We start from the raw sequence: 26,668 nt of genomic DNA, 5'->3' as shown, positions 1-26,668 counted from the left end.
CTCTTTTATAATTTTTATCCACTTCAAAGTGAATCCAATGAATCGTTTAGCAATGCAATTAAACTCATAATAAATTCAGGGTAAACACTCGAAGTTGGAAACTAAGAGGGAATAAAAATAGAAGAAAGATATTTCAATGCAAAAATCCTCATTACAGTAAAGTGACTTTCAAATGATCGTGGGCCTAAGAAGCATCGGAGGGGCTTGTTAAAAACGCCAGTCCCTAGGCTCTACTCAGAGGTTTTTATTCCAGAGATGTGCATTATGGTCCAGGAAGTTGTGATTTTAATAAACACCCTAATGGTTCTAATACACTTGACCGTACTTTGAAAATCACTAATCCCAAGGAAATCTACTTTCCTAAGGTTATAACCCAATCAAATATGAGGTTTTGCAGGACATTATTTTGAAACGGTGGGAAAGTTTATGGAAAACACAATCTACACCACAATCAAGGAAAAAAAAAATCCAGTGAAATGAGGTGTAACATTTGAAATTAATGAGAGAGGCAGATTAAAGCGGAAATACGTATCCTCGTAAAGAATCTGGTGGAAACGCATCACTGGGCGGCTATGGTTATGCCATAAATAGGTTTGCGAGCCTGTGTCTGATCAGTGACGGCTCTGGTTAGGGACGGAAATGCAAGCGCTTGAGTGCATGAAAGTGACATCTATAATGCTGATACAGGATTTTAAATTCCAAATTTATGATAATCGGAAAACTGTGACACTGGAGAGAATTCATTCTTATGAAAAAGTTCTAATTTTAGTCTTCTATGTCTTCCAAATCTTAAAATTTCTAAATATACTACAGTTATAGCATAAATCACTATATATCATATATTCTATATCATGAAGTTACTATATCATAAATATACTCTATAGCAGAATATATTTAGAAATTTTAGATCTGCTAGGCGTAAAAGATGACTGGAATAAGAATTTTTTCATAAGAACAAACTCTTCAGGCTCAGGATTTTCTATTTCTCATAAATTCATAACTTAAAATCTTTTTCAGCTTGACTGCCATTTGCCATTCTCTTGAAGATCTCATTCTAGAGACCTACTGTGGACCTACAGCATAAAAATAATGGAAAGATCCTTTTATTGTTGATATTTATGTTCAGAAAGAGGAGGTGATTGTACAATAATTACATTAGCTCTGATAATACTTTTCTGCCTTGATAGAATGTCCCTTTTGTGGAAAGAAGGCATTTTGTGCATGGGAAACAATAAGGAATATAGATAAAAACACCAAATTCCATTCCTAAAAATTTCCAATTTTTTCTTGTCTCCTCCTTTATCTGCATGATTGTCACTTGGTTTTCTTTATGTTGCTGTCACAAACACTGCCTAAACTACATGAGGAAAATATCCTTTAAATCTCATGTTCCAGTTGTCCCCTAAACTTCATCTCTTAGAAAGGAAGGCCGGAGACAGCATAAATGGGAAATGAAGGAAAAAAAGAGTTCCATTAACAGCAGAAAAGAAAATTAACTGTTGTTACAGCCTTTCTTGTAACAGTATAATGACTTATTCTTGAACATGTAATATATTTTCAAAGTGCTCTGTAATTATAAAATCAACCAAGTACGAAAAAGCGTTTTATTAATTAGGTGAATACAGGGGACTTAAAGCACATGAAATGTTAAGATATTCAGCACATCTGCTTTTAATAACTCCATAAAAAGATCCTTAGAACATATTCATCATCTTAAAGTTTTTACTAGGACTCTGAAGTTTTCACCTTCTTATCACAACTGTAGCTGTCCCTGGTTTTAATCCCAATTTAGTTCTATCAAACTACTTCACTATCAAGTTTCTGATTAGTGACCACACCAAATTCCTCTCAAAAATATGGTAAAGATGTTTTCGTTGTACAAAGAATCATCAGACTCTCTAATATCTAGAAGCATAGTGAATTTTTTGCTTCTTTTGAGATATTATCTAGTATTAAGCCATTTCAAACTGCTCGCTACTAATTACTTTTTATTAGCATGTAGGGTATTTTGAGACCTCAGAGCATTCAAAGGCACTAGAAAGATTTGCTCTCTCTTTTAATAGTAACTTTGATGGGAATGCTGTTCTTATTAATAAATTGGTCTTAAGTTTAATCTTCAAATAGAATCAGTTGTTCTGGAAAATTAAACTAGATTTTATTGATAAAAAATGAATTGCTTGAAAAAAATTAACTAGTTAGTTGAAATTATAAAGTATATCCATGTTTTACCATTTATCCATAGTAAAAAGCAACAGCTACAGAAAAGGCTTAAAAATAAAAATGAAAAAATTCCTCTTTCTCAACCCCCTACCCTGCAGTGCCACTTCTGGAGGTACAGGTATTTCCACATATCTATATATGCATAACTCATTTTAAACAAATATGAATTATTTCTCTAAGGTCTCACTAATGAGAGCTAAAACATATTTATTCTACCTCATTCTGTTTAACAGCTACCTAGTATTTCAAGGTATGGCTATTTCATGATCGATTTTATCATTTCTTTATAAATGGATATTTAAGTTGCTCTGAGTCTTCTTCTATTGCCAATGGTATGATAATGAACTTTCCTACATGGACACATATGTACACACTCCTCTCTTAAGCAGACACTGGATATATTTCTACAAGTAAAATCAGGGGTCAAAGAATAAGCACATTTTAAATTTTAATAAAATCTGACACAAAGTGCCTTCTTAAAGGGTTATATTTCTACCAATTGTGTACAAAATTGCCAGTGTAGGGCATCGTTAAACTTTTAAAATCTTTGCTAATCTGAATAGGTGAAAAATGTCACATTTTAATTTGCATTTAATTATTACTAACACTTAGCACCTTTTCTAATACTTATTAGCTACCTGTATTTAAATTTTCTGAGTGGCTCATGTAATTGATTCGTGCGCTAGGAAATGTCCATTTCTTAAATTGCCTTTAGGGCTAAGAAAAGAAGATGTCATCAGACAGTAAACTGCAGTCTTACTGGTTACCCCATTTCTAAGCTATTAAATGACTATTACTTTTACTGCTTGCCTTGCATACTTTGGTGGCAGTTAGGCTTAATACAACATTAATAATTAAGTCTGAAACTTTTAGATGATTGTCAACGGGGGCATCACTTGATTAAATCATATCTCACATCTCTGAACAGGCAAGGAAATAGGTCAAGTGTCATGTCATTTTATTCCCGGGTCGCAGTAATTGCTAATGGGTATCTGAGCGAGACCAACCTGCCAAAGATAAAATTTGAGATCTTAATCTGTTTTTCAAAATACCGTATTCACACCAGCCATGTGGGTATGAGCTACCATTTCAGATAACCCCACTCTTTGAAAATCTTCCTATTTCTACACATAATAATCCAAAAGAACTTACTTCGAATCTGTTTTTTAATTTCCTTAGCAGGGTCCAACCAATTCTGAAAAAGAAGTGAGAGTCTGAATATGAATCAGAGAAGACTGGAGATGACTTAGTGTTGACTGGGTAGAGATGAACTAAACGTATTTGAGAAGGAGTGGCTGCCGGAAGGGTCCCCCAGCTGGGTCCTTCCCCTACATCTGGTGCCCCTTCGCTAGTCCTGCGAGGGCCCAGGCTCTGGTCTAATGAGAAGATGTGTGTGCACACAACTCAGGCTTGACAAAGTTCTTTTCTTTTACAACAAGTGCCTTCAGGGATTCAAGCTAGCACAGAAACAGAGGAGAAAAAATGGTGGATTCTATGTTCAAACAAGTTACAAGCATGAGCTAAAGATACAGTCATCCTTTGGTAACCACAGGGGATTGGTTCCAGAACCCCAGGTAACACCAAAATCTGAGGATGCTCAAGTCCCTTATATAAAATGGCACGGTATTTGTATATAATCTATGCAGCGCCCCCATATACTTGAAATCATTTCTAGATTATTTATAATACCTAATTCGATGGACATGCTATGTAAATACTTGCTGGTGCACTGGCAAATTCAAATTTTGCTTTTTGGAACTTTCTGGAATTAAAAAAAATATTTTTGATCTGCTGTTGGTTGAACCTGCAGATGCAGGACCCAAGAACACAGAGAGCTGACTCTGCATGTAACTTGACCACTGATGTCCTAGCCGTTCAGTCCCATGCAGCAACTTCTGTGATTATAGATTTTAAGGCACCTTCTTAGAATGCTTTCCTAACAAACGAACACTTGCCACTTATGATTTTCCTCATTAGAACACTCAGGTGTTTAATAATGAAGTTAGACATCAACCATGGAATTCAGTAAAGATAAAGTATGATTCACTAACAAACGACAACAGAACAAGCGACATTTAATGAGCACAATTGCTGTGGCTCAGTTTCCAGCATTAAGGAAACAATTTCTTCCTCCTTATCTTTCAGGCAGTTGGGGGGATAAGTGAGATAAAGGCCTGAAGAGACTGCAGCAGGTATAAGAGTCTACAGAGGTTTTTACATGTATCATTAAACGTGGACTGAATACATTAACTGCTTGCCTCGTACATCAGGTCTGTACATGATTCATCTCACATTGTGATTCAGCAAGAATATGAAAGTGTAATAAGATGAATTAATAAGATGGCATCCAGCGAACATGTTTTCCGTATAATTATCAATTTATGTGATTCCCATTGGCTCCAATCCATGGAAGTGTATCATCCCCCCAAAGCACCATATAAAATGCTTTTCTGGAACCATAAAGAACTCAAGCATGAAAAGCAGAAACACTGACTGACTGACTGTTTCCAAAAGACTCAAGATTAAAGGAAGTTGTCAATAATTTCCTTCATGAAGAAATAAGGTGATTAACAGCATTTAGGGCCTTGGATAATAAATCTGAGGGCGTGGGAGCACGAGGGGAGGTGGAGAAAACGATTTACCAATTCAGTTTCAGTTCACTTTCTTGCAGTGAAGCGCAGTTGAAGCCGCAATACTTTGTACTGCTTTCAACCACTCACCTTCTGGCTTTCAGCATCTCGATATGTAAGCCCAAAATAGTCTTTTTCTAGCAAATTCAGATGTTCACATACTTTATCAAACAGCACTTGGCCTCTGGAGCGTTTCTGTGGAGAACAAAACAGAAAAACAAGTCAACACACACCAAAAATGTTCTGTCAATTGCCACGAACAAAAATGGGTAAAACTTAAAATATTGCTCATTGTAACTGTTCAGTAAACAACAAGCAGGTCTGATCACTTTACCAGCTCCTTTTTAACTAGAAAAAAGGCTCAATAAAGTGGACCTAATCCTGTAAGAGGCAGCTCCTACAGAACAAACAAAAAAATAACTCCTGTCAGTGAGTGAGTACAGGCGACCTGCCGATGATTTCGAAACGGAAGTAGTTGGGGAAATGAAGTGGTGCTCGAAGCCTCAAATATATTGTGAAACACAAAAATCCTGCCGGTGAGAGCATTAAAGGGCCGACCACAGCTGTGCTTCATGATACCCACGCTCACTCCCCCCCGTGATCAGGTTCTGAGCCTGAGAAGAACTAACCCCATTCCTTGTCTCAGGCGGAAGTCCCCTGCAAACTTTCTACCCCAGTCCTTACTGAGAAAGTCTAGCTGTGGATCACTCTCTGAAGCCCGTTAAACTTCATTAGTTTTTGTTTACAGCCACAAATTTCAATTTTGTATCACAGAGTTCAACTTTCTCTGAATTTTTTTTTTAGAGAAAATCCTTCCTATTAAACATAACAAACATGTTCATTAAGTTTAAAGATTTAAATGATCATTTATAAATGTAAGATGTAGACATATGTGCTGTATTTTTGGCCATAAAGCAGTCGATTGGAGAAAGAAAAAAGGCAGTCATCTGGGGAAAAAAATCCATCAGCTTAATTTATGGTGATATACAGTATCATATTTTCATCAAAGGTCTTTTAAACTTGGCCTTGGAGTCTGAGATGGATTAACTGGAAGCAATTAAGCTAAAGTACATTTTGTTTGTGCAGTACCAACATTTCACATCTCGTACCTTAAGTGTATTTGTCTTTAAGATTTAATGTAGTAAGAGAAAAATAAGAATATTGATAAACAATGGGCATATCAAAGAGTAAGTATCCAGAAGACGTGTAAGTGGTATGTATTACTATGCAACCGCAAATATACTGGAAATTACTTAGTCCCCTCAAGCATGACTATTTAGGAGAAAAGATAAATGTAGGATACAAAACTGAAGCCTGAATTGTAACCAGCTGAATAATCAATGTTGTATTTGAAAGAAGTTTAATAATGTATGAAAATAAATTACATGTTAGCTAAACTGTGTAACATTGTTCAATGGATATAAATAAATGGTATGACAATGAAATGCTGCTCGCTGGTTTAAATCCTTTATTTGTAAATAACAGCATATTGCTTCTGAATAACGCTTAACAAATTATAAAGTTTGCACCAAAAAAAACTGGTTCTTCTGATGCTTCCATTGGTATGATGTCCAGTTTAGAGATAAGAACACAGAGGTCCAGAGGAGTTACATGGGAGAGGCAGTCTTAGTGCTGCCTATGACGGTGGCTTTAACAGGTGAACCTGGCTTTGAGTCTTCCTTATGTCCCTTGCAGCTGTGCGGACCTCGAAGCTTTCCCTCTGTAAAACAGGTATGAAACCATCTACTTCTTTGTAATGGTTGACATTAAAATGAAACAAAGTATTCCAACTTGGTCCAGTGATAACACGTCAAGCATCCCACAAACGTCAGCCATTGATATTATCAGCCTACGTGATTGATAAATGGCAGAATACGTAATACAGAACTCACTAGGCATTTTTGTGGTAGGAGCACATATATAGCTCCTTGTAACCAATAAGCATCCTTAGTATTAATATGCCCTGCTCTTTCTTCAGATATCAATTATCTGCTTACTGTCTAACTGCTTTAACTACAACACAACACACACACACACACAAATACATACCAGCGTCTGGCCAAGTACTTTCTCAATGAGTAAAAACAAACCAAAACAAAACAAATACAATAAACCTTCCTCTACAAAGCCTTCTACATCCTCTGAGCCAGCAGCAGACCCCAGCCAGGCCCTCAGTGGAGGAATTATTCTGGTCACGCTGCCGGCGGCCTTGGGCATTGTTTTATTAGCTGTCTTCTGGCTGCTGTCTTCTTCCTTTTGTCTAACAGGTGGAATGATTAGCTCAAGCACAGACCACTGTACTAACTGGTTCTTAATTTTCTGGCTTCTCACCATTTGATTACTATTAATGAACCACAGCTCTCTCTTGAACAGACCAGATTTTTTCTTACTATTTTAAACATATTTGAACACTATAAACAGTCCTTAAGACAATAACATAGTGGTCCATTCTTCTCTCTGAAGGGTTTTTGGGTTTGTTTCTGTTTGTTTGTTTTGGCCCTAAGAACTAGGACGGGTTGTCTAGAATCTGCTATAGATGGTTATATGTAAACAATGAAATTCCTATCTGCCAAACATCACCATGGCCGCCGGCCAGCTGGATGACACTGGAAAGGTCTCTCACGTTATGTGGGCCTTCACCTTCTCATCCTTGAGTGAGGATATATGACTCCATGGAGCCAGGTGATCACGGGCTTGAGGCTGTAACTGGGCACCTGTGCTCATGGCCAACATCACTAACGATCACAGCTCACTCCCCCGTGCAGCCCAAATGCGGCTTCAGAGCCCCGCCGCACACGTGATGACAAAGACCCTGGCGATGGATGGAGTCGGTACAGGACACCAAATGGGACTATTCTGCAGCCCCAGACAGGATCCCCTCCGCAATCACTCCCAACTCCCCCAGATTCTTGATTCTTCTTACTCAGGTCATTTTTTTCTAGTGCATTATCTAACTTCTCAAGTCAATTATTTCTACATGTTGACACTGTGTGCATCTTTAGGTAGTAACATCTAAAATATGACTGAAGCTCAACCGTCACTGGGCCTTTTAGAGAATTTATGTTAAATATTCGGTTCCCAAAGATAGGATGTTCATTAAGTCATCAAATCTGGGCATCTTACTTTCATTGGGTATGTTTATAACAGCTATAATGAGTCAAGAATTCAGTAGAAGATAGTGGGAAGCAGTTGCATAGCACAGGGAGATCAGCTGGGTGCTTTGTGACCGCCTGGAGGGGTGGGATAGGGAGGGTGGGAGGGAGGGAAACGCAAGCGGGAAGAGATATGGGGACATATGTATATGTATAACTGATTCACTTTGTCATAAAGCAGAAACTAACATACCACTGGTAAAGCAATTATATTCCGATAAAGATGTTAAAAAAAAACAGAATTCAGTAGATTAAAAAACATTTTTTGGACAGAGGTATTCTAAAATCAATGGGTAATTTACTTAACTGGAGACGATGAACAGCTTTTAGTCTCATTTGCTGTTTCCTGTGAGTTGTTAAGTCACGTCTCTGACTCAGATGCATTCGCAGTCTACATAACCATTGACTTTTAACACCTGGACGTTAAGGAAAGTGGACTTTGCTTTCCTGGAGTAACAAACCAATGGTGGACTACCCTCTCTCTACCCTCTTTTTCCACTTAAAATTGGGTTTCTCTTTGAAATAGAGAAGACGAGGATACGTCCATCATCACCACTCAAACACAGCAGATGAAATAAGCTTTTCTGCAGCATTAATGAAACTTCCTGCAAGTCCAAGATAATTCAAGATTTTTACAATGTTGGTAAAACACTGGTTTTCAAGGTCTTATCAACCGGCATCACCTGAAAGTTTACATTAAATTTTTTATTTGTACTTTTATTTGTCTAACAACTTAAAAAAACTAATTTCAGAATGTTTTAGGATGGGAGAATTTCCAACATTTCCCAAAGTAGAACAGCATCACGAAAGCCTGCATACTCATCACCCAGTTTTAACAAATGCCTCTGAAGACAATTTTGGTTCCTCTGGAGTTCTGCTCCACTCATCCTCCCCCTGGGTACTCTGAAGCATCTCAGCAAATAATTGTGTCTCTATTTATCTTAGTATGTAACTCTGCTCTTTTAAGAAATGTAATCTCAATAACTTCATCACATCTAAACAAAAGTAGCAATCAGTTCATAATATCACCAAATATCTAGTCAGGACTTTAGTTTCCCCAATTATTTCAAAGATTTTTTTTTCTTTTTCATTTTCTTTGATTAGCCCATACACCGCAATCGGCTGACATATCTCTCTGGTCTCTCTTAATCTGCAAGTTCTCCATTTATGTTGGTTTTCCCCTTGAAATTAACTTGTCTAGGAGACCAGGTCATTTGCCTGTAGAGTTCGCTCAGTCTAGACTTGCTGTTTGCATCTCCATGGTGTAATTTAACATGTTCTTTTGTCTTCTGTATTTCCTGTAAACTGACAGTGAATCTAGAAGCTTGACCACATTCTTGTTCGACTGGTTTCCATAAATGACGCTGTGCAATTTCACCACGAGGCATAAAGTTAACTCTTGCCTTTTTGTGATATTAGCAGTCACTAACGATCGTTGCCCTAGACCCATTAATCTGAGGTGGCAAGATGGGGATATTCGAATCCGAACCTTGGTCCCCCATTTATTAGTTGGAGTATGTCTATGAAGAGACACTTCTCTTTGTCAGAATTATTTATCCAGTGACATAGTCTGATGACGGAAGCCAGGATCAATGCTCACACCTTTTCCTTTACCCAATTTCAAGATAACGAGTTGGCTTTCTAGCACCATCCAGGAGTCACCAATCAGGATTTTTGTCTTATATCATCGCTATGAACCCACGGGCTAAATCAGGCTTGACGTGTTTCAGTCCATTACAGGTGTTACCCATATTGATGCTCTAAATGTCCCCAAGTGCTCTGCCTTACATTTTGCCTGTCAACTCTCATCCTTCACAATGCTTCTCCAGTCCCACTTCTTTACAGCATTTCCTGTCCTCCCAGCCAACTGTGACTTCTCTCACCCTTGGACATTAGAGCACTTTATGGTACCAAGAGGGCACCTTCTATATTCTGCCTTCTGTCACAGCTGTCTCTCTGTGCGCTCGCCTTATATCCCGACTGACTATAAAGACACTCCTGGTGGCAACGTGCCTCCTATATTTATTTTTTATGGAGCCTCATTTTGGTCAAATGCCATTAAGAGAATAAAAAGGTAACGTGATGAAACTTAAAATTTTTCTCACTAGCATATCATAACCAATGTTGCCAAAGCAAAATTTTAAACTAGTGGTTTTTCAACCGTGGATCCTGGGAGCATCTAAAATATGCCAATATCCAGGAACCCACCTCAGGTCAAATAAGTCAGAATTTCTGAAGGTGGGCACCAGGCCTTTGTATGTTTTCAAGATCTCATTTGCAGGCATGGTCAAAAGGTACACTTAAGTTTACAACTTAAAAATTCTTAAATGGAGGACTCTAAAGCAATTTTTCTTTTCTTTTCTTTTTTTTTGAGGAAATGTGTAACTTCTTCAGATTTAGATCCACACCAGTTTCTTTCAGGCCTTCTTGTACCAACACTGATAGCTGCATTATGATCAACTTTATTTACACACACACACAGTCTTAAAATCTTAAGACACCCTTTCCAACAAATTTTCTTAAGAAACGTTAATTTCTCAAGAAATGAAAAACGAGCCACATGCTGAAATAAAATGCTACAAATGAGCAATGATAAACCACCAACCTATAAAACCAACCAATAAACCAGCCAAACAATGAACCTGCATTTAAAGCTATGAACGAAATACACAAAATAGAAACGTTTTTGAGTTCGAATTTTTTTTTTTTAGCTCCCCCTCGGTAGAGCTAAAACATACAGACTTTAACTCAAGAACCTGCTACCTTACTAAAAAATGACCCAGGTAGGTAAACAAATGTCTTGATTTCCTCTTTTGTGAACAAGTAAAAGAATTCACATCTTCCCCAGCAGGTTAGGGAGGTGATGGAGAGGAACAAACACTGGGCACTGAACCCAGGGGAGGATGGAGGGAGGAGCTGCTGTTGATTGACAGCTGACCAGGAGACGGCACACCTGTGGACGCGTCCTCTGAAAATGAGCGCCGCCTTGATCCTCAAGTCCCTGGAAATCGTGTCTTGGTCTGTGCTCAAGTCATGAGCGCACAAGCAGGTAGCACAAATTGTACTAAACCCCAGCACAAGACTTCAACAGAATCTGTCTTTTCTTTCAGTCTCACAAAGCTATGAATCAGCCTGGGGAAAGGCTAAAAGCTGAAATTAGAGAAATTTGTAAAGTCAAGTATAATCTTCTCGTCTTAGAAAGACGGGCTGCAGTTCTTATTTATCTGAAGCTGCACTATCACAAAGAAAATGAGGCAGAGCACGTCGTTCTGCCTGAGAACTGGAGCTAATCAATGGTCCCTACTTCTTGGGCGGGGGGAAATGCGGAGGGGCAGGGGAACCAAAGCCATCAGCACCAGGGCGTGTGGATATATCCTTGAGGCTCCGCGGGATCTATGTGCGCATTTCTTTAAACCGTCACTGAAAAAAAAGCCTCTTGTTACATTGGCTCAGGCTTATACCACGTGCGTTAATACAAGGAAACATATAATATTGAGACCCTTCAGGGAAACGGACACTTCCGTACCCTTATTTCAGCTGCTTTGAAATTTGAGGGAGCGCCAGCCTGTAAGCACTTTATTCTTTCCATCATATATCTTCTTCAACTGGACTGCTGATTTTCTTCTGAAATTATATCTTTCTGTGTATTGTTGCACTTTGTGAACTTGTATTTCTGCTCCCTGAGGACAGGAAACTGTGCAACCTTTTTAATGCCCCCGACAGAGTGTCCTAAACACAGAAGACATTCAACATATGCGCCTAATAAACACTCCGGGCATGAATCTGAAGGAGGAATTTCTCCTCACATTATCTTCGATTAATCTCGATGAAAAATGCCATCATTTTTTTTTCATGCTTCCTTCCCTAATTGCATATTTCCACACTGAATGCTTTTCCAGTCTCCTCACTTCTCAAGGTCAACTGGAATTCTCTTCATTTCTAAACGATGGCAACGCAATTTGCCTGGTGTTATAGGAGCACGTGGAGAGCTCAGCAAACTAGCTAAGCTTAAACTTGAGCCTAAATCGGACACCTGGACTCTGTGTAGGTTATTTTTTCCTGGGTCTTCTTTTTGCTCTGTCAGATAGAAAAACGTTCTAACACAGTCTGCCCTGAAATTTAGGTGGATTAAAAAAAAAAAATCTACACTTAGAAAATACCAAGAGGAATAAAAGATGATGATGGTGTCTGGTCTGTGACAACAGTCCAAAAACACTTGAGATCTGAGGCCAGGAAGGTCTAAGAAGCAATATATGGCCCCAGCTGCCCTGTGCGCATCTACTTCCATTTGGGGCTTTCTGTCTCAAGTGTACTTTCAATGCCAAGTTTAATAAGCACAGTAGGAAGTCCATTATCCCCGTCACTACTGCCAGGATCCATGCCCAGAGGGGCAGGACCTAGTCTATGTACTAAATCCCAAGCGTGATCTGGGCAGTGAATTCAGAGGGCTGATGTGAGAAGCAGAGATGATTTTTTTCTGCCTAGATGTTACATATCTTGCTAGCTCTTTCTTTAAATTCACAAGCAATCAGCTTTTTAGAAAACCATAATAGTTCTTTTCACATTATTAAGTCAATCAATGATTATTCTGTCACTTTCTTAAACTCAGTTCAGTTAGCAATAAAGATCTGAAGTGGCCTGTTAAAATATGAACCTGGGACCACTTCCTGGTCTTGCTAAGTTTTTAAACACAAGAGTGATTTATTTATTTATTTTTTTTTTGCGGTACATGGGCCTCTCACTATTGTGGCCTCTCCCGTTGCGGAGCACAGGCTCCGGACACGCAGGCTCAGCGGCCGTGGCCCACGGGCCCAGCCGCTCCGCGGCATGTGGGATCTTCCCGGACCGGGGCACGAAGCCGTGTCCCCTGCATCGGCAGGTGGACTCTGAACCACTGCGCCACCAGGGAAGTCCCACAACAGTGATTTATTTCCATGTCTCAACTGTCTAGAAACTGAGAATTCATCTAGCATTATTTAAATATCTTCAAAATGTAATTTTAAAGATATTATTCCTATCCAGTTCAAGTCGGTTTTCCCACCATTCTATTCTAAGTGAGGCACATCAGACAACCCCAATGCTGGACCCTGGCTCTACAACTAGCTGGCTGTGAGGTGAGACGGTCACTGAACCTTTCTGAACTTCACTGCCTTCATTAAAAAATGGAAATAATATTGGTCCTTACTCATAGGATTGTTGCATTAAATAAAACACAGGAAAGCATACGTATTGCCTAGCCCATGGCAAACGATAACCAATAAATGCTGGCGATTATTAGTAGGCCCTTTTCATAAGAAGCCCAATACATTTAGGTTTTCTAAGGCTGAAATTTGGTATAGAGATTGACATACCACTGATGCCTATTTCATCTGCAGTGAAATCATCCCATGTCTCTTGTGAAAAATAAATCTCACTGTACAGGGAAAAGGGAGAAACGGTTGAAAGAACTATTATTATCAGTCAACCAAGGGTACATTCAATTATCCTTTGCAAACACATACAAAATGGTTTTCAGCAGGCACTGGGTACACTGGCACATTTTAGTACATCCTAGGCCAAAACATGACAGTTACATATTATCATAGACATGGCGTGCAGCACAACCAAAACAAGTAGGCAGAGTTCAAATGCAGTAGAGTCGACCTAGGTTTGACAGAGATTCTCTGAAAAAATACTTTTAGCACACACACGGCAAGAGTCCATTTGCGCACGTGAAGCCCCTCCGCCTTTTTTTAGAAAGATGCCTTTTTCTTTCAGCCACAATCTGTTCCTGTCTTCATTTGTTGTCACCATTTCAGCCTCTGTTTGAAATCAGACTTTTGTGCTCAGAGCCATGTACCGTGGTAGATGATAGCTTTTCAGTGAAGCGTGCTTCTTCCTGGCAAAAACATTGGGCTCGCTTTTTCACAAAGAGTTTCACATCACACATATGAGATGTTGGCAGCGAGCGGTCAGACAACATTTCCTGCTGTTAATCTGCTAAGGATTCAGGTCACTAAGCCAATGTGTGCCAAACGAATGCAGAAAAGGAAGCCCTCGGGAAGAGGGATGTTTGAAAGAGACAGACTTAAACCTGAATCTTGTAAAAGAACTACAGGGCCTAATTCAGAACGATGCGGGACTTCGTGAAATTCTTCCTGGGAGAGGAAGTACTTATGTCTCCTTTCCAAGACAATTCTCAAAAAAAAAAAATCAAACAAAACCCAAATTGTGATTTATAACTCATGTGGTCAAATAAAGCACTGTAGGCAATGCAAATGTTGACAGTGAAAACACAACTTTTAATGATATACATTTAACGAGTAGGAATTTGTAGAACGGCCACTTTTCAGTCCTATAAGGCACTGAAGATCAAAACCATATAATAACAGTAAGTGCTTTAAACAAATAAGTCTTAAGTGAACCAGTGTCCATCAGCTATTTCCTCTTATTAACAGGACAAGGCTGTGAGTAAGCACACAGAGGAAGGATTTCAGGGTTATTATGCAAACCACTCACATAATTAAAAAATGTAATTATATCATTTCGCTAGTTAAAATAGAGGTTTTAAATTAAAATAATTGTAAAACCTATGAAAGACCTATAATGAAAACATAAATAAATAAAAAAAATAGGACAGCTGATGACACTTTCAATGACACTTAAGGTCGGTCTGGCCTTCACTGAAAGCATATCATATTTTGGATTAGTATTTAAAATCCAGTAGCTGGGGAGAAAAAGCCTTTGTAAGCATCTAACTTTTTGATTCTACTTACATGTTCTCCAGCTTTGTCGGACACGTGCAATAGCCGGTGTGGACCACCTGGGGTACCAGCAGGTCTACACGTCCAAGGTTGGGATTGCTTTTGGACCTCGCTGTCTCTATCGGGGGCATCCTGAGCTCCTGAGCTCGCAATCCTGAAGAGCCAGCATTAATCCTATCGGCCCAGCAGTTCCCACACCTGGGAGCGGGGGTGGGAGGAGCCTGCTCTGCCCTGTGAAGAAGCGAGGCCCAGGCCTCATTCTAGAACCAGATCAGACCCGTCCCCTCGGGTCAGCACAAGGTCCCCTCACTGCAGCCGTCCCAAGAGCTCATTTAACCACGAGGGAATGTTGGTCTCTGCTGACTCCTGAATCTCAGATGGTGATTTCTTTGAGCTTTGTGGTTATTTACTTTTAAAGCACGAATTGCATCAGCAAATGGCAGTAAATAACACTCACATAAAAAACTGAAATGGTTAGGCAAACTGAATCCAGAAGACAAAGGGCTTTCAAAGTAGGTACAGCCCTTTGCCCTAACAAACAGCTGTAACGTTCTTTCACTGACAGGAGAACTTCAAACCATTCTGTTCAAGCAAAAAGTAAAGTATGACACACTCAGATTATTCTGATTTTTCTTGGGCTCACAAGATTGCCGCTGTCTTTCCTGGACCTTATCGGTGTTCAGAGCTGAACTGGGAGGTTCGGGGCTGAGGGACTTTGGGAAGTTCTTCGGGACTTGAGTGATGCTCTCCCTTCTCTGAAGGCTGAGCCTCTAAGTCAGTCCTGCCAGCTCCCTCCTGGCTTAACAAGGACTGAGGGCAGCAAGACGCCTGCGATCTTGGGGGCTCAGGAGGATGTCAAGTGAAATTCAAAGGAGATGAGCCCGAGATTTTATCAAATGTACTTTCACTTCTGTCTTTACATTCAAAAACTCTTTGTGAGAATATACCCATGTGGGAAGACCAGAAGTTGGCTATCAGACTCAGCAGTGAGAGCACAGACAGCCAGACTGAGGATGCGGTCAGACCCCATCATCATGGTGGGGGAGGTCCCGCCTGCCTCTTTGGCTCCCCCCGCGGTGCCCCCTGGCCTCCCCTGACCCCCTACTCCATCACACAACCTTCCTCCAGCCCCTCTCCCTAGGCTTCCTCCTGCCAAAGTCTGCACAAGCCACCTTCACACCCTGGACCCTTCCACCCGTCCAGCCTTCAGATCTCTCCTCAAGCACCCCTTCCTCAGGACTCTACCCACCCCCCACCTCCAGGACCAGGTCTCAGAGAACGTGTTTTTATATCTTCTGCATCGCACTTGTCAGGGCGGCAATTTCACGCTGCTTTGTGTTGTAATTTGAGTAATGGTAATGCCAGCCGCTCAGGTAAGCAGTTTCTACCTGCAAATGGATTCCCAACACGTACCCCTGAGCCTGGCAGAGAGCAAAATTAGTATTTTTTGAAACAGGAAAGAAAATCAAGTGAAATAAGTGCATCTGGGGTTTATTTCCTGTTCAAAGCTCTTCAAAAAACTGCTACGTTCTTTGAAATTTATTCAGGATCAGTTTATTTATATTTTTCTACCACATGGGTATAATCTGCTCTGGCCAGATCTAGAGTGTTGGATTTTTTTCCTAATTTCTGCAAGAAGACAATATTTCATCCCTGCAGGTGGTAGACCTATTAGCTTTTTTTTTTTTAACATCTTTATTGGAGTATAATTGCTTTACAATGTTTGTTAGTCTCTGCTGTATAACAAAGTGAATCAGCTATATGCGTACGTATATCCCCATATCCCCGCCCTCTTGCGTCTCCCTCCCACCCTCCTTATCCCACCCCTCTAGGTGGTCGCAAAGCATCGAGCTGATCTTCCTGTGCTATGCAGCTGCTTCCCACTAGCTATCTATTTTTCATCTGGTAGTGTATATATGTCAATGTTACTCTCTCACTTTGTCCCAGCTTACCCTTCCCCCTCCCCGTGTCCTCAAGTCCATTCTCTACGTCTGTGTCTTTATTCCTGTCCTGTCCCTAGGTTTATCAGAACCATTTTTTTTTTGATTCCATATGTATGTGTTAGCATACGTATTTGTTTTTCTCTTTCTGACTTACTTCACTCTGTATGACGGACTCTAGGTCCATCCACCTCACTACAAATAACTTAATTTCGTTTCTTTTTATGTCTGAGTAATATTCCATTGTATATATGTGCCACATCTTCTTTATCCATTCATCTGTTGACAGACACTTAGGTTGCTTCCATGTCCTGGCTATTGTAAATAGTGCTGCAATGAATATTGGGGTACATGACTCTTTTTGAATTATGGTTTTCTCAGGGTATATGCCCAGTAGTGGGATTGCTGGGTCATATGGTAGTTCTATTTTTTTAAGGGATCTCCATACTGTTCTCCATAGTGGCTGTATCAATTTACATTCCCACCAACAGTGCAAGAGGGTTCCCTTCTCTCCACACCATATCCAGTGTTTATTATTTGTAGACTTTTTGATGATGGCCATTCTGACTGGTGTGAGGTGATACCTCATTGTAGTTTTGATTTGCATTTCTCTAATGATTAGTGATGTTGAGCATTCTTTCATGTGTTTGTTGGCAGTCTGTACGTCTTCTTTGGAGAAATGTCTATTTAGGTCTTCTGCCCATTTTTGGATCGGGTTGTTTGTTTTTTTGATATTGAGCTGCATGAGCTGCTTGTATATTTTGGAGATTAATCCTTTGTCAGTTGCTTCATTTGCAAATATTTTCTCCCAGTCTGAGGGTTGTCTTTTCCTCTTGTTTATGGTTTCCTTTGCTGTGCAAAAGCTTTTAAGCTTCATTAGGTCCCATTTGTTTATTTTTGGTTTTATTTCCATTTCTCTAGGAGGTGGGTCAAAAAGGATCTTGCTTTATGTCTTGATTTATGTCGTAGAGTGTTCTGCCTATGTTTTCCTCTAAGAGTTTTATAGTGTCTGGCCTTACATTTAAGACCCATTAGCTTTTAAAATTCCACCTCAAATGTTGCAGGTTAACTTCCTGATAAATTTCTCAATTTCTCCTGAAGGGCGAATGGTCCTGAGCTGGGGCTTCACTCCATTACTTTCATTTGATACACGCTCTACCCCTCACGCTGAAATAGAAAAACCCAAGGTGGGTTATGGTTTCTAAGGACCTTCCGTGACTAAACTGCATGAGATCAGCCTGAACTCCCAGGTATCAGTAATCCTGCACCTGCTCAGTAAGTCTGTCTGATGAACGTGGAGAGCAGTTCCATGCATAGGACCGGGATGCGTCCTGGATTCTCCTTTAAAAATTCTTTTTAAAATGCCTGGTTAAGTAGCAGATTAGAGAGTTAACTACTAAGCGTGCAATTGGTCCTGCCACCTAAAAACTTTTCTCAAACTGAAGTCAATATTTTCGTAGGAGTCACAATATTTAACGGGCTTACAGTTAATAATCCTATAAGGGGAATGAACTCATTCACACACCTAGGCACAGATTTTCCTGTGAGGTTACCTTGAAGAGTACAGAGGAACTTATACTGCTCAAGCTTTAAAGTTTTTCTGAGCTGAAATCATTGAAGTCCTGCTCTGTCCACAGTGTCAGGGCCCTGGGCATCCTTTGTGTCCACACTGGCCTAGATCCAAATGTTTGAGGTGTGTCTTAACCTCACCCTCAGGCATTTTTGTGGCCACGTCCTTGGAGAAGGTGGGTGACAGTCTTTCTGCGAACACGCTCTCATCAAGCCCTCACCTCTTCTGAGATGTCAGTAGCATCCCTAGCTCTCCTGTTAAAAAATATAGTTCTCCACTGAGCCGGCAACTTAGAAAGCTGCACATCTCGGATACTTAAAGAGAAGCATCATCTCAAACAAATCGTTACTTAGCGCTTCTTTTTTTAAATTTTATTTATTTATTTATTTTTGGCTGTGTTGGGTCTTCGTTTCTGTGCGTGGGCTTTCTCTAGTTGTGGCGAGCGGGGGCCACTCTTCATCGCGGTGCGCAGGCCTCTCACTGTCGTGGCCTCTCTTGTTGCGGAGCACAGGCTCCAGACGCGCAGGCTCAGTAGCTGTGGCTCACGGGCCTAGTTGCTCCGTGGCATGTGGGATCTTCCCGGACCAGGGCTCGAACCCGTGTCCCCTGAATTGGCAGGCGGATTCTCAACCGCTGCGCCACCAGGGAAGCCCAGTTAGCGCTTCTTAAAGGTCTGACTGAGAGAATCGACCACCACTGAGACTTTCCTGACGGCTATTCCTAATCTCCCAGAAGAAGCTGACAGAGAGCTTCTCTCAAACGGCGGGACCCGGAGTGAAAATTCTAGCCAGCAAGTGGAGTGCTTTTACTGTGTGGACGCTGTGAGGCGAGCGCTCTGAACACACGTTCTGTGGGTTCATCTCTTTCTGGCTTCTTCCTCTCATTTTCTCTTGGCCCCGCTTTCTGCCTATTTATCTTCTTCTCATTATATTATGTGTATTTCTGTAAAACACCTTAAATCCTCGTGAGAACATGGCTGGGTATACATCGTAGAAGCCCCAAGTTAAAATCAAATGTTATTTCTGAAACAAAGTACCTTTACAATTTGGACGGGGTTTTTTCCCCTATGATGACGACTTCTTGACTATTAAGGAAGCTCAGCAAAACCTGATATTCCCGATGGTGCTTTTTTTTTAAAAAAAGAATAACTGGAGATATGAACTGAAGCATTTTGCTTGGGGTAATCCTTGAAAACCATCCCGTGTGCTTTACAAGTTCAGTATAGGGGCATTTCCCTGAAGAACGTGGTGGCTCTTTCAGTGACTTTATTTGCCGTCACCATGGCATCCCATAAGAAATAACAAGTCTCTTTATTCCTTCCAGTTTCCCAAACACCATCCTAAGAACCAATTCTTGTGCTGGCTGTACGTCCGCATACCATCGCTCATGCTTACACGCAGCCGCGGGGCGAATGAGGTGCATTTCTAAGTGTAAATATGACTTCGAGATCAGAATTTCTTTCACCCGTATTAGAAAGTGACCCCAAATGTGCATACCAGCTAAACACAGCTGTCTGTCACGTGTCCGACACAGCCAAGATGTCTTGTTTGTCAACGAGAAGAAACCCCCACTGATCAAAGCCTTTCATGAATTAATGCCTAACCCGGCCATTTAAAATTGCCATTTGTAGAGACATCCTGGACCCAAACTGCAGGAAACAGTCACTAGGCAACACCAACAAAACAGATTGGTCTTGGCAGGAGAAACAAACGGAAGACCCAAATTCCATTTATCTAGAAATAAAATACCCACAATAGTCATCTGACAAGGGAAATCGCACCAGGTTATAGGAAGCTAATGTTCTTGATGGAAGTGTGATGTGTTCCAACAAAAAGATCCCATAACTTAGAATCTGTGACCTCTTCTAGAAGAAACAAAAACTTGAAAGTGTTCTGGCTGGTCAATACAACCCACAAAATTGAAGAGAAAAAGGGTCCTTGGCTTTTCGGCCGTCGAGAGAGGGAACCCGGGGCTCAGCACTAGATGCCCCTCGGCCCCGGACCCGAAGGAGGCGGAGGGTGGGGAAGGGGGTGGTATTTCCTGAATGAACAGCAGGGCGTGACCACAGCCCCCGAACTGGAAAACTGCGGGCGGCTACGTATGGGGGTGAGGGGGGCGCGTATTTTTTTCTAATCTGAGATTAAAACGTTCAAGAAAACTTTCCGAATACACCATCCCCTTCACAGTTACTTAAAGATCACGATGACACAGCACGCTAATGTAAAATTGGTCCTAACAGCCTTCTTACATTGTTCCAAGAAACAGGGATCAGTCGTTCCTTACAGGAAATATTAATGTTACAGTTCTTAACACTTTGTATAACTGAAATTCTAATGTACAAAAGACAGCAAAAAGCCCAACTAAAGAAATAAAAGGGTGGCGCGAGAATCCATCACAATGAACGACGCTAAATTATTTCTCGGTGGACAGCGCCTGCGGCAATCCCCGGCCGCCTGTTTTCTACGTTCAATAGTGCCACGCCTGGATGGCAGTTAGAAAGTGATACTGGGAACGCTAGCCTGTGTAGATTCTCTCTTGGATCTGTTTGAAGGAGACCCACTCGACCATAATCACTGCTGTAATGTCCCCATGGGGTCAGGCACGCCCGGTTCCTAAGCTGGGCTACACTCCCCACCCCAACTCTAAGCATGAGTGTTGCCCAGAGCTCTGCTGTTAATGCTCTTCGCACTCATTCACTGGCCCTCTGCACGATCTCATTCACTCGTGCATGTGAATTAGTGTGAGAGATACTGGCTCCCACAGAGCCTACCAGCCTGACTTCTCTTCCAAAGGCCAAACAATGTATCCAATTGCAAAAGCAGATTGCTACTTTCATATTCCAAGCACCCTAAGTTCAATAGGTTTAAATTAGATTCACTATCTTCCCCCACAAACTTTTCTCCTTATACTGTATTCTGTAAATGTGGACGCCATTATCAGTTACTGTCTCTTCCACTACCGGCATCCCTGCTCACCCATCCAATTAATCAAGTTTGCTCATTTTCAAGACAGTTCTTTAAAATCCATTCTCTTCCCTCTGTCCCACTTTAGTAGAAGTACGTTTTCAAAACACAAATGGCCAAATAGCTCCCCTCAGAAGCACCCCATCACCTATTGTGATTTCCCCTCTCCCTGGTGTACACGCCCCACGTGATCCCTGGGACTGCGGATAGAGTGGATCTTACTTTAATCTAATGATGAGGTTACATTAGCTGGCACAGCTGACCTTATGATAGGGACATTATCCAGGTAGTCCTGACCTAATCGGGCCTGAGCCCTTAGAAGTGGAGAGTTTTCTCCAGCTCATAGCAGAAGTGGGGTTGGCAGAGAGACCTGACGTAGAGGGCTCTAAGGTGAGTGAGGTTCTCTGTTGCCAAGATGGAGGGAGACTCACAGACCGGACAGCCAACTCAGGAGCCCCAAGTGGTCCCCAGCTGACAGCCACCAAGACAGTGGGGACCTCAGTCCTACAACCAGGAGGAAATACATTCTACCAACAGCATCAAAAAGCATGAAGATGCATCTTTCCCTAGACCAGCCTCCAGACGAAGATGTAACCAGTGCCCAACATGATTTCTGCTCTATAAGACCCTGGGCAGAGGACTAGCCAAAAACTGTGAGGTGATAAATACGTGCTGTTTTACGTCTCTAAGCTTATGGCAATTTGTCACACAGCAGTAGAAAAGCAACGTATACAAACGATACCCAACCTTGTTGGCAAGTCAAGCCCATCCTCCCTCATGCGCCCTTGGTCTTCCTTTCCAGCCTCAGCTGCTCCTGACATTTCAAATTCTCCCTGTGTGCTTTTCACATCTCCTTATCTGCCCAAATTCTAAAGAGAATTATGTAAATATCCTGAGTGTAATTAGAATTATTCTGGAAATATAAAAATAAGTAAATAAGGGAATGCCGCTTGACTTAAATATCACTGCAGGGAAAGTCAGCCAACATATTCTAATAATAAATATCTATCTGCCAACAAGTGATTGGACACGTGCTCACCATTTTTAACAGCATGAACCCCTGCTGAGGAATCTTTGCTTGTAAGGAAGTATTTACAGACAGCTAAAGCTCTGGAGCCATGCTTTTTATACATCAGCCCTATTTCAAAACCTAGATCCTAAAAAAGAAAGAAGAATCCAAGAAACGTGCCTCAAACAGCCACTCCCAATTTCTTCAGGCAAGAAAGCTCTCTACAATAGCAGAGGATCCGTCCCAGCATGAAATGGAAGTGAGCTGAGTAGATTTCCAACTCTTTCCTTTTTCTGAGTGGCTCCTATTGTGTCCCTAGTTATTTTATTAAAACCCAGCACATCACAAAACTCCTAATAGGGTAAGAGTCAAAGACTCCCCTATTCTCTACTTGCTACACAAGGGCAAATACAGGATGACCTGCACTTTATAAGACACTTAAAACCGAATAGTAAAGAAGCCTCTTCGAATACACTACTCAGAGTTGCTATGAAAGAAACTGGAAAATACAAAGAATCAAGGCTTAGTGGAACTAGAAAGACCATTAAGGGACTTCTGAAGGGAACGAGCCTGAAGGAAAAGCAGTGTGACCTCGTCAGACCCCTTCTCTAATACTTTCCTATACACCTCGAGGAGTTCATCACCGAAGCCAAGGACCACTGCCTCCTCACTCACCATGAAGTGGGAGTCCGCTCAGGAAAAGAAGCTAGCACTGAAAGCCAGAAAGGGGGTGTGTATAATTATTTTCAGTATATATTCAGGCTTGTTAAACACCTACTGCTTCTGACACAACAGCAACAGACCCTTAGCTGCATCTTCTGTCTGATCTCAGCAGGTGTAAGCCGGACAGTGTGAGAAAAGCAAATTTCCTGTTTTCTAGCTCAGTGTCTTAGTCCTAACAAGCTTCTAGGTAAATGGGTGTTAAATCTTAAAACACAAGCACAGTTACCTCCTGTTCCTATTTAATACGATCATTCAGCATTTCCCGAACTGTCAGATGAATGATTAGCTGATATGGAAGCACTGATAATATTCTTTCCAGGTTGGGGAAAAAACCCTAGAAAGGGAGAGTCAAGATGAAATTCACTTTCTTGCACTTAAGAAATACTTTCCAGTGTCTAATATACTATTAGGTGATAAGAGTTAATCTCTAAACAGTGTGGAGGCTAGGATCCTGTGGTTTTGTTGTTGTTGTTGAAAAGACTTAACATTTTTAGAGCAGTTTTATTAGGTTTGCAGCAAAACTGAGGGGAAGGTACAGCGATTTCCCACATACCCCCGGCTCACATATATACCTGTGCCCAGCCTCCCCCATCATCAACGTCCCCCACCAGGTACATTTATTACCATTAATGAACTTACACTGACACGTAACACACCCTAAGCTCCTAGTCTGCATTACAGTTCACCCTTGGTGGTGTACATTCTATGGGCATGGACAAATGTATAATAACATCATTGTATCGACAGTATCCTACAGAGAATCTGCACTGCCCGAAACATCCTCTGTGCTCAACCAATCCATCCCTCCCACCTCCGACCCAACCCCTGGCAACCACTCATCTTTTTCCTGTCTCCATAGTTTTGCCTTTTCCAGAATGTCCCAGAGTAGATGGCATCATGCAGTATGTAGCCTTTTCCAGATTGGCTTCTTTCACTTAGCAACATGCATTTAAGGTTCCTCCGCACCTTTTTATGGCTTCATAGCTCATTTCTTTATAGCGATGAATACTATTCCATTGTCTGGGTTCTAACACAGTTTATTTATCCATTTACCTATTGAAGGATAAAAGCAAGCCTTTAAAATGTATGAAGCTATGACTCTGTTTCTATGTTAAAAACCTACCACTCTCTATACAGAGTCTTTTATATTTATATTCTTAGAGACAAGGCCCAGAAGGATCGGCCTTAATGCTTTATAGCATGAAAGGTCCATAAGGTTAGCGAGCCTTTCAAATTAGCCAGTCACTGTAGGTCCAGCAGGGACCCACATTACAAACAAACGGCAAACCAAGACGCCACCCAGGCTGGCGCTACTGTCACATACCGCCTCCCACAGTTTAATATTCTTAGGCTCAAAATTCAATTCTTGGGCGCAATTCTGGTGGCACAGTGCTTAAGAACCTGCCTGCCAATGCAGGAGACACGGGTTCGAGCCCTGGTCCGGGAGGATCCCACATGCCGCAGAGCAGCTAAGCCTGTGCGCCACGACTACTGAGCCTGCACTCTAGAGCCCACAAGCCACAACTACTGAGCCCACGTGACACAACTACTGAAGCCCGCACGCCTAGAGCCCATGCTCCGCGACGAGAAGCCACCACAGGAAGAAGCCTGTGCACCTCAATGAAGAGTAGGCCCCGCTCGCTGCAACTAGAGAAAGCCCACGCGCAGCAACGAAGACCCAACACAGCCAAAAATAAATAAATAAAAGAAATAAATTAAAAAAAAATTTTTTTTTAATTCACTTTTTTAGAGAGTCAACTGAGAAAACGTATTCTACTGTACAACAACTCTCTGGTCTGCTTTGATTCGTGATACCTTGATATATATTCAATTATTAAGACACCTGTACATTATGAGTTTCATAAACACATTTGTAAAAGCCTGGGTGTGAGTGATCCTTTTTACTAAAACACTACATGCCGGTTCCACTGCTGGATGAAGGGATTACAACTAAAATTAGAGTTCAACATTTCCACTATTCTTTCATGGACATATTTCGAGCAGTGCAGCATATTTCGAGCACTGCAGCATAAAAACTGACAGGGCAAGGACCTACTGTATAGCACAGCGAGCTACATTCAATATGTTGTAATAATCTATAATGGAAAAGAATCTAAAAAAGAATATATATACATATATATCAATATATGTATAAGTGAATCACTTTGTTGTATGCCTGAAACTAACACATTATAAAGCAACAATATTTCAATAAAAATTTAAAAAGAAACTGACAGAACAAGTGTCTTAGCACAAGTCCCCAGTTATTTAAGAAAGTTAAAAATTTGACACAGCTGTATCCAATTTTAAATTAATTTTGAATTTTTAAATGGCCCTCTGTTTACTGGAGCAACTATAGATGATCTGAGCATGTCTGTCTGGTACAGAAACCTTGAGAGAATCAGTAAATAGAAGGAAAATATAAAACCTTGGCAAGAATGATTAATAATACCTTTTCCATGTATCGATATCCCCAAAGGAAGCTTGCATTTAAAGCTAATACACTCTTAGCCTCGAAATAAGTGCCCAGACTAGCCAAGGTAATTTATTAGTTTATGGCCAATAAATGTCAGGCATGGCATATGTGTTACTAACAAAAAAGCAGGGAAGGAAGCTCTTCAGTTTCACTAGGTAACATTTTAGCAGAGCTTTTCCCTCTCCGTATTTCCTCATTGACTTCCCCATCTCCTATTATTTATTTGCCATATCCAAACAGCAGGACGACTGGGCTGAAATATCATTAGGATGGATTTTCCCTTCTTCCTTTGCTATAGACATTAACATGATCATAGGAATACCACAAAAGGTATTCATGAGTGCAGTTGAATATCTCCTTTTAAGTTACAACATTTTTCAAACTAAGAAGTCCGTATTCACCACCTTTCTTGTGCCAATGAGACGCTGGACCATAAGGCGTCGGTGGCAGCTAAATCCTGACGCTAACTGCTGCCTGTGTGCGCTTCCCTTTTAGACCAGATCAGCTGGTGCGTGGATGCCAGTAAGTGTGTGCAAGCTGGTTCTCTGTAGCTATTTCACCGTGTCCCTATAACAGGGCCTCAACATCACACTGTCCTCCAGGCTTCCTGAAACTACCTCTGTATTTTGTTGGAATGTGTGTGTACACACACACCATGTACATATTTTGCAGGACTGAACTAGAGTTCACGCCCTCCTCCGACCCTAAGAACCTGTGATTCTACAAGACTTCAGCTCTGTAGTCAAAGAGGTCATGGGCGCTGTTCGTAGGCGGTGGAATTTTGAGACAAGGTCAAAGACACCCGCCTCTGAAACTGAAGGTAACAACGATAAAAAAGGTAATATCAAATTCAAGAGATGATCCACCATGTAGAGATCTTCTCAGGTTATTAACTAACTTTGAAATGATTTTCCCATCTTGTAGCCGATACCAGTGGTCTTCTTCCTAAACTTCCTGCAGAGCCAAGACGACGTCTGTGAAAAGAAAGGCATCTATTTAAATGCTAACTAAAGGGAGATGCTATTATCTTGAAAATTACAACCTGTCTTTCACGGGGGAAATGCTGTAATTATGAAATGAAGTGGCAATTGATCAGGAAAACTAGAAAAAAAACATCACTGGTGAAAACTGCTTCTCTCCAGAAGGCATGGAGACTATGGGCCCAGTTCAGACTCTGAGCAGGATGGTGTAACAGCCGTACAACTTGCTGCAAGTCATCCTGTGTCAAGGCAGCGAGGGGAG

General features: G+C 41.1%; 1 protein-coding gene across 9 annotated transcripts in view; it reads right to left on the bottom strand.

Annotated features, from left to right (window-relative positions):
• The window catches only part of EPB41L3 (erythrocyte membrane protein band 4.1 like 3), a 132,007-nt gene that overhangs the window by 45,092 nt on the left and 60,247 nt on the right, over positions 1-26,668 (bottom strand). For all 9 annotated transcript variants that reach the window (XM_073790544.1, XM_073790543.1, XM_073790542.1 and 6 more), the window contains exons 4-5: positions 4,941-5,045; positions 3,373-3,415 (exon numbers count right to left, since the gene is read on the bottom strand). In XM_073790544.1, the coding sequence (XP_073646645.1) occupies positions 3,373-3,415; positions 4,941-5,045 (148 nt within the window). The remainder of the gene's footprint in view (positions 1-3,372; positions 3,416-4,940; positions 5,046-26,668) is intronic.

Source organism: Tursiops truncatus, chromosome 13 (assembly GCF_011762595.2).
Source record: "Tursiops truncatus isolate mTurTru1 chromosome 13, mTurTru1.mat.Y, whole genome shotgun sequence".
Lineage (NCBI taxonomy): Eukaryota > Metazoa > Chordata > Mammalia > Artiodactyla > Delphinidae > Tursiops > Tursiops truncatus.
The sequence above is the reverse complement of the archived record's forward strand: the minus strand, read 5'-3'. Positions and strand labels throughout refer to the sequence as shown.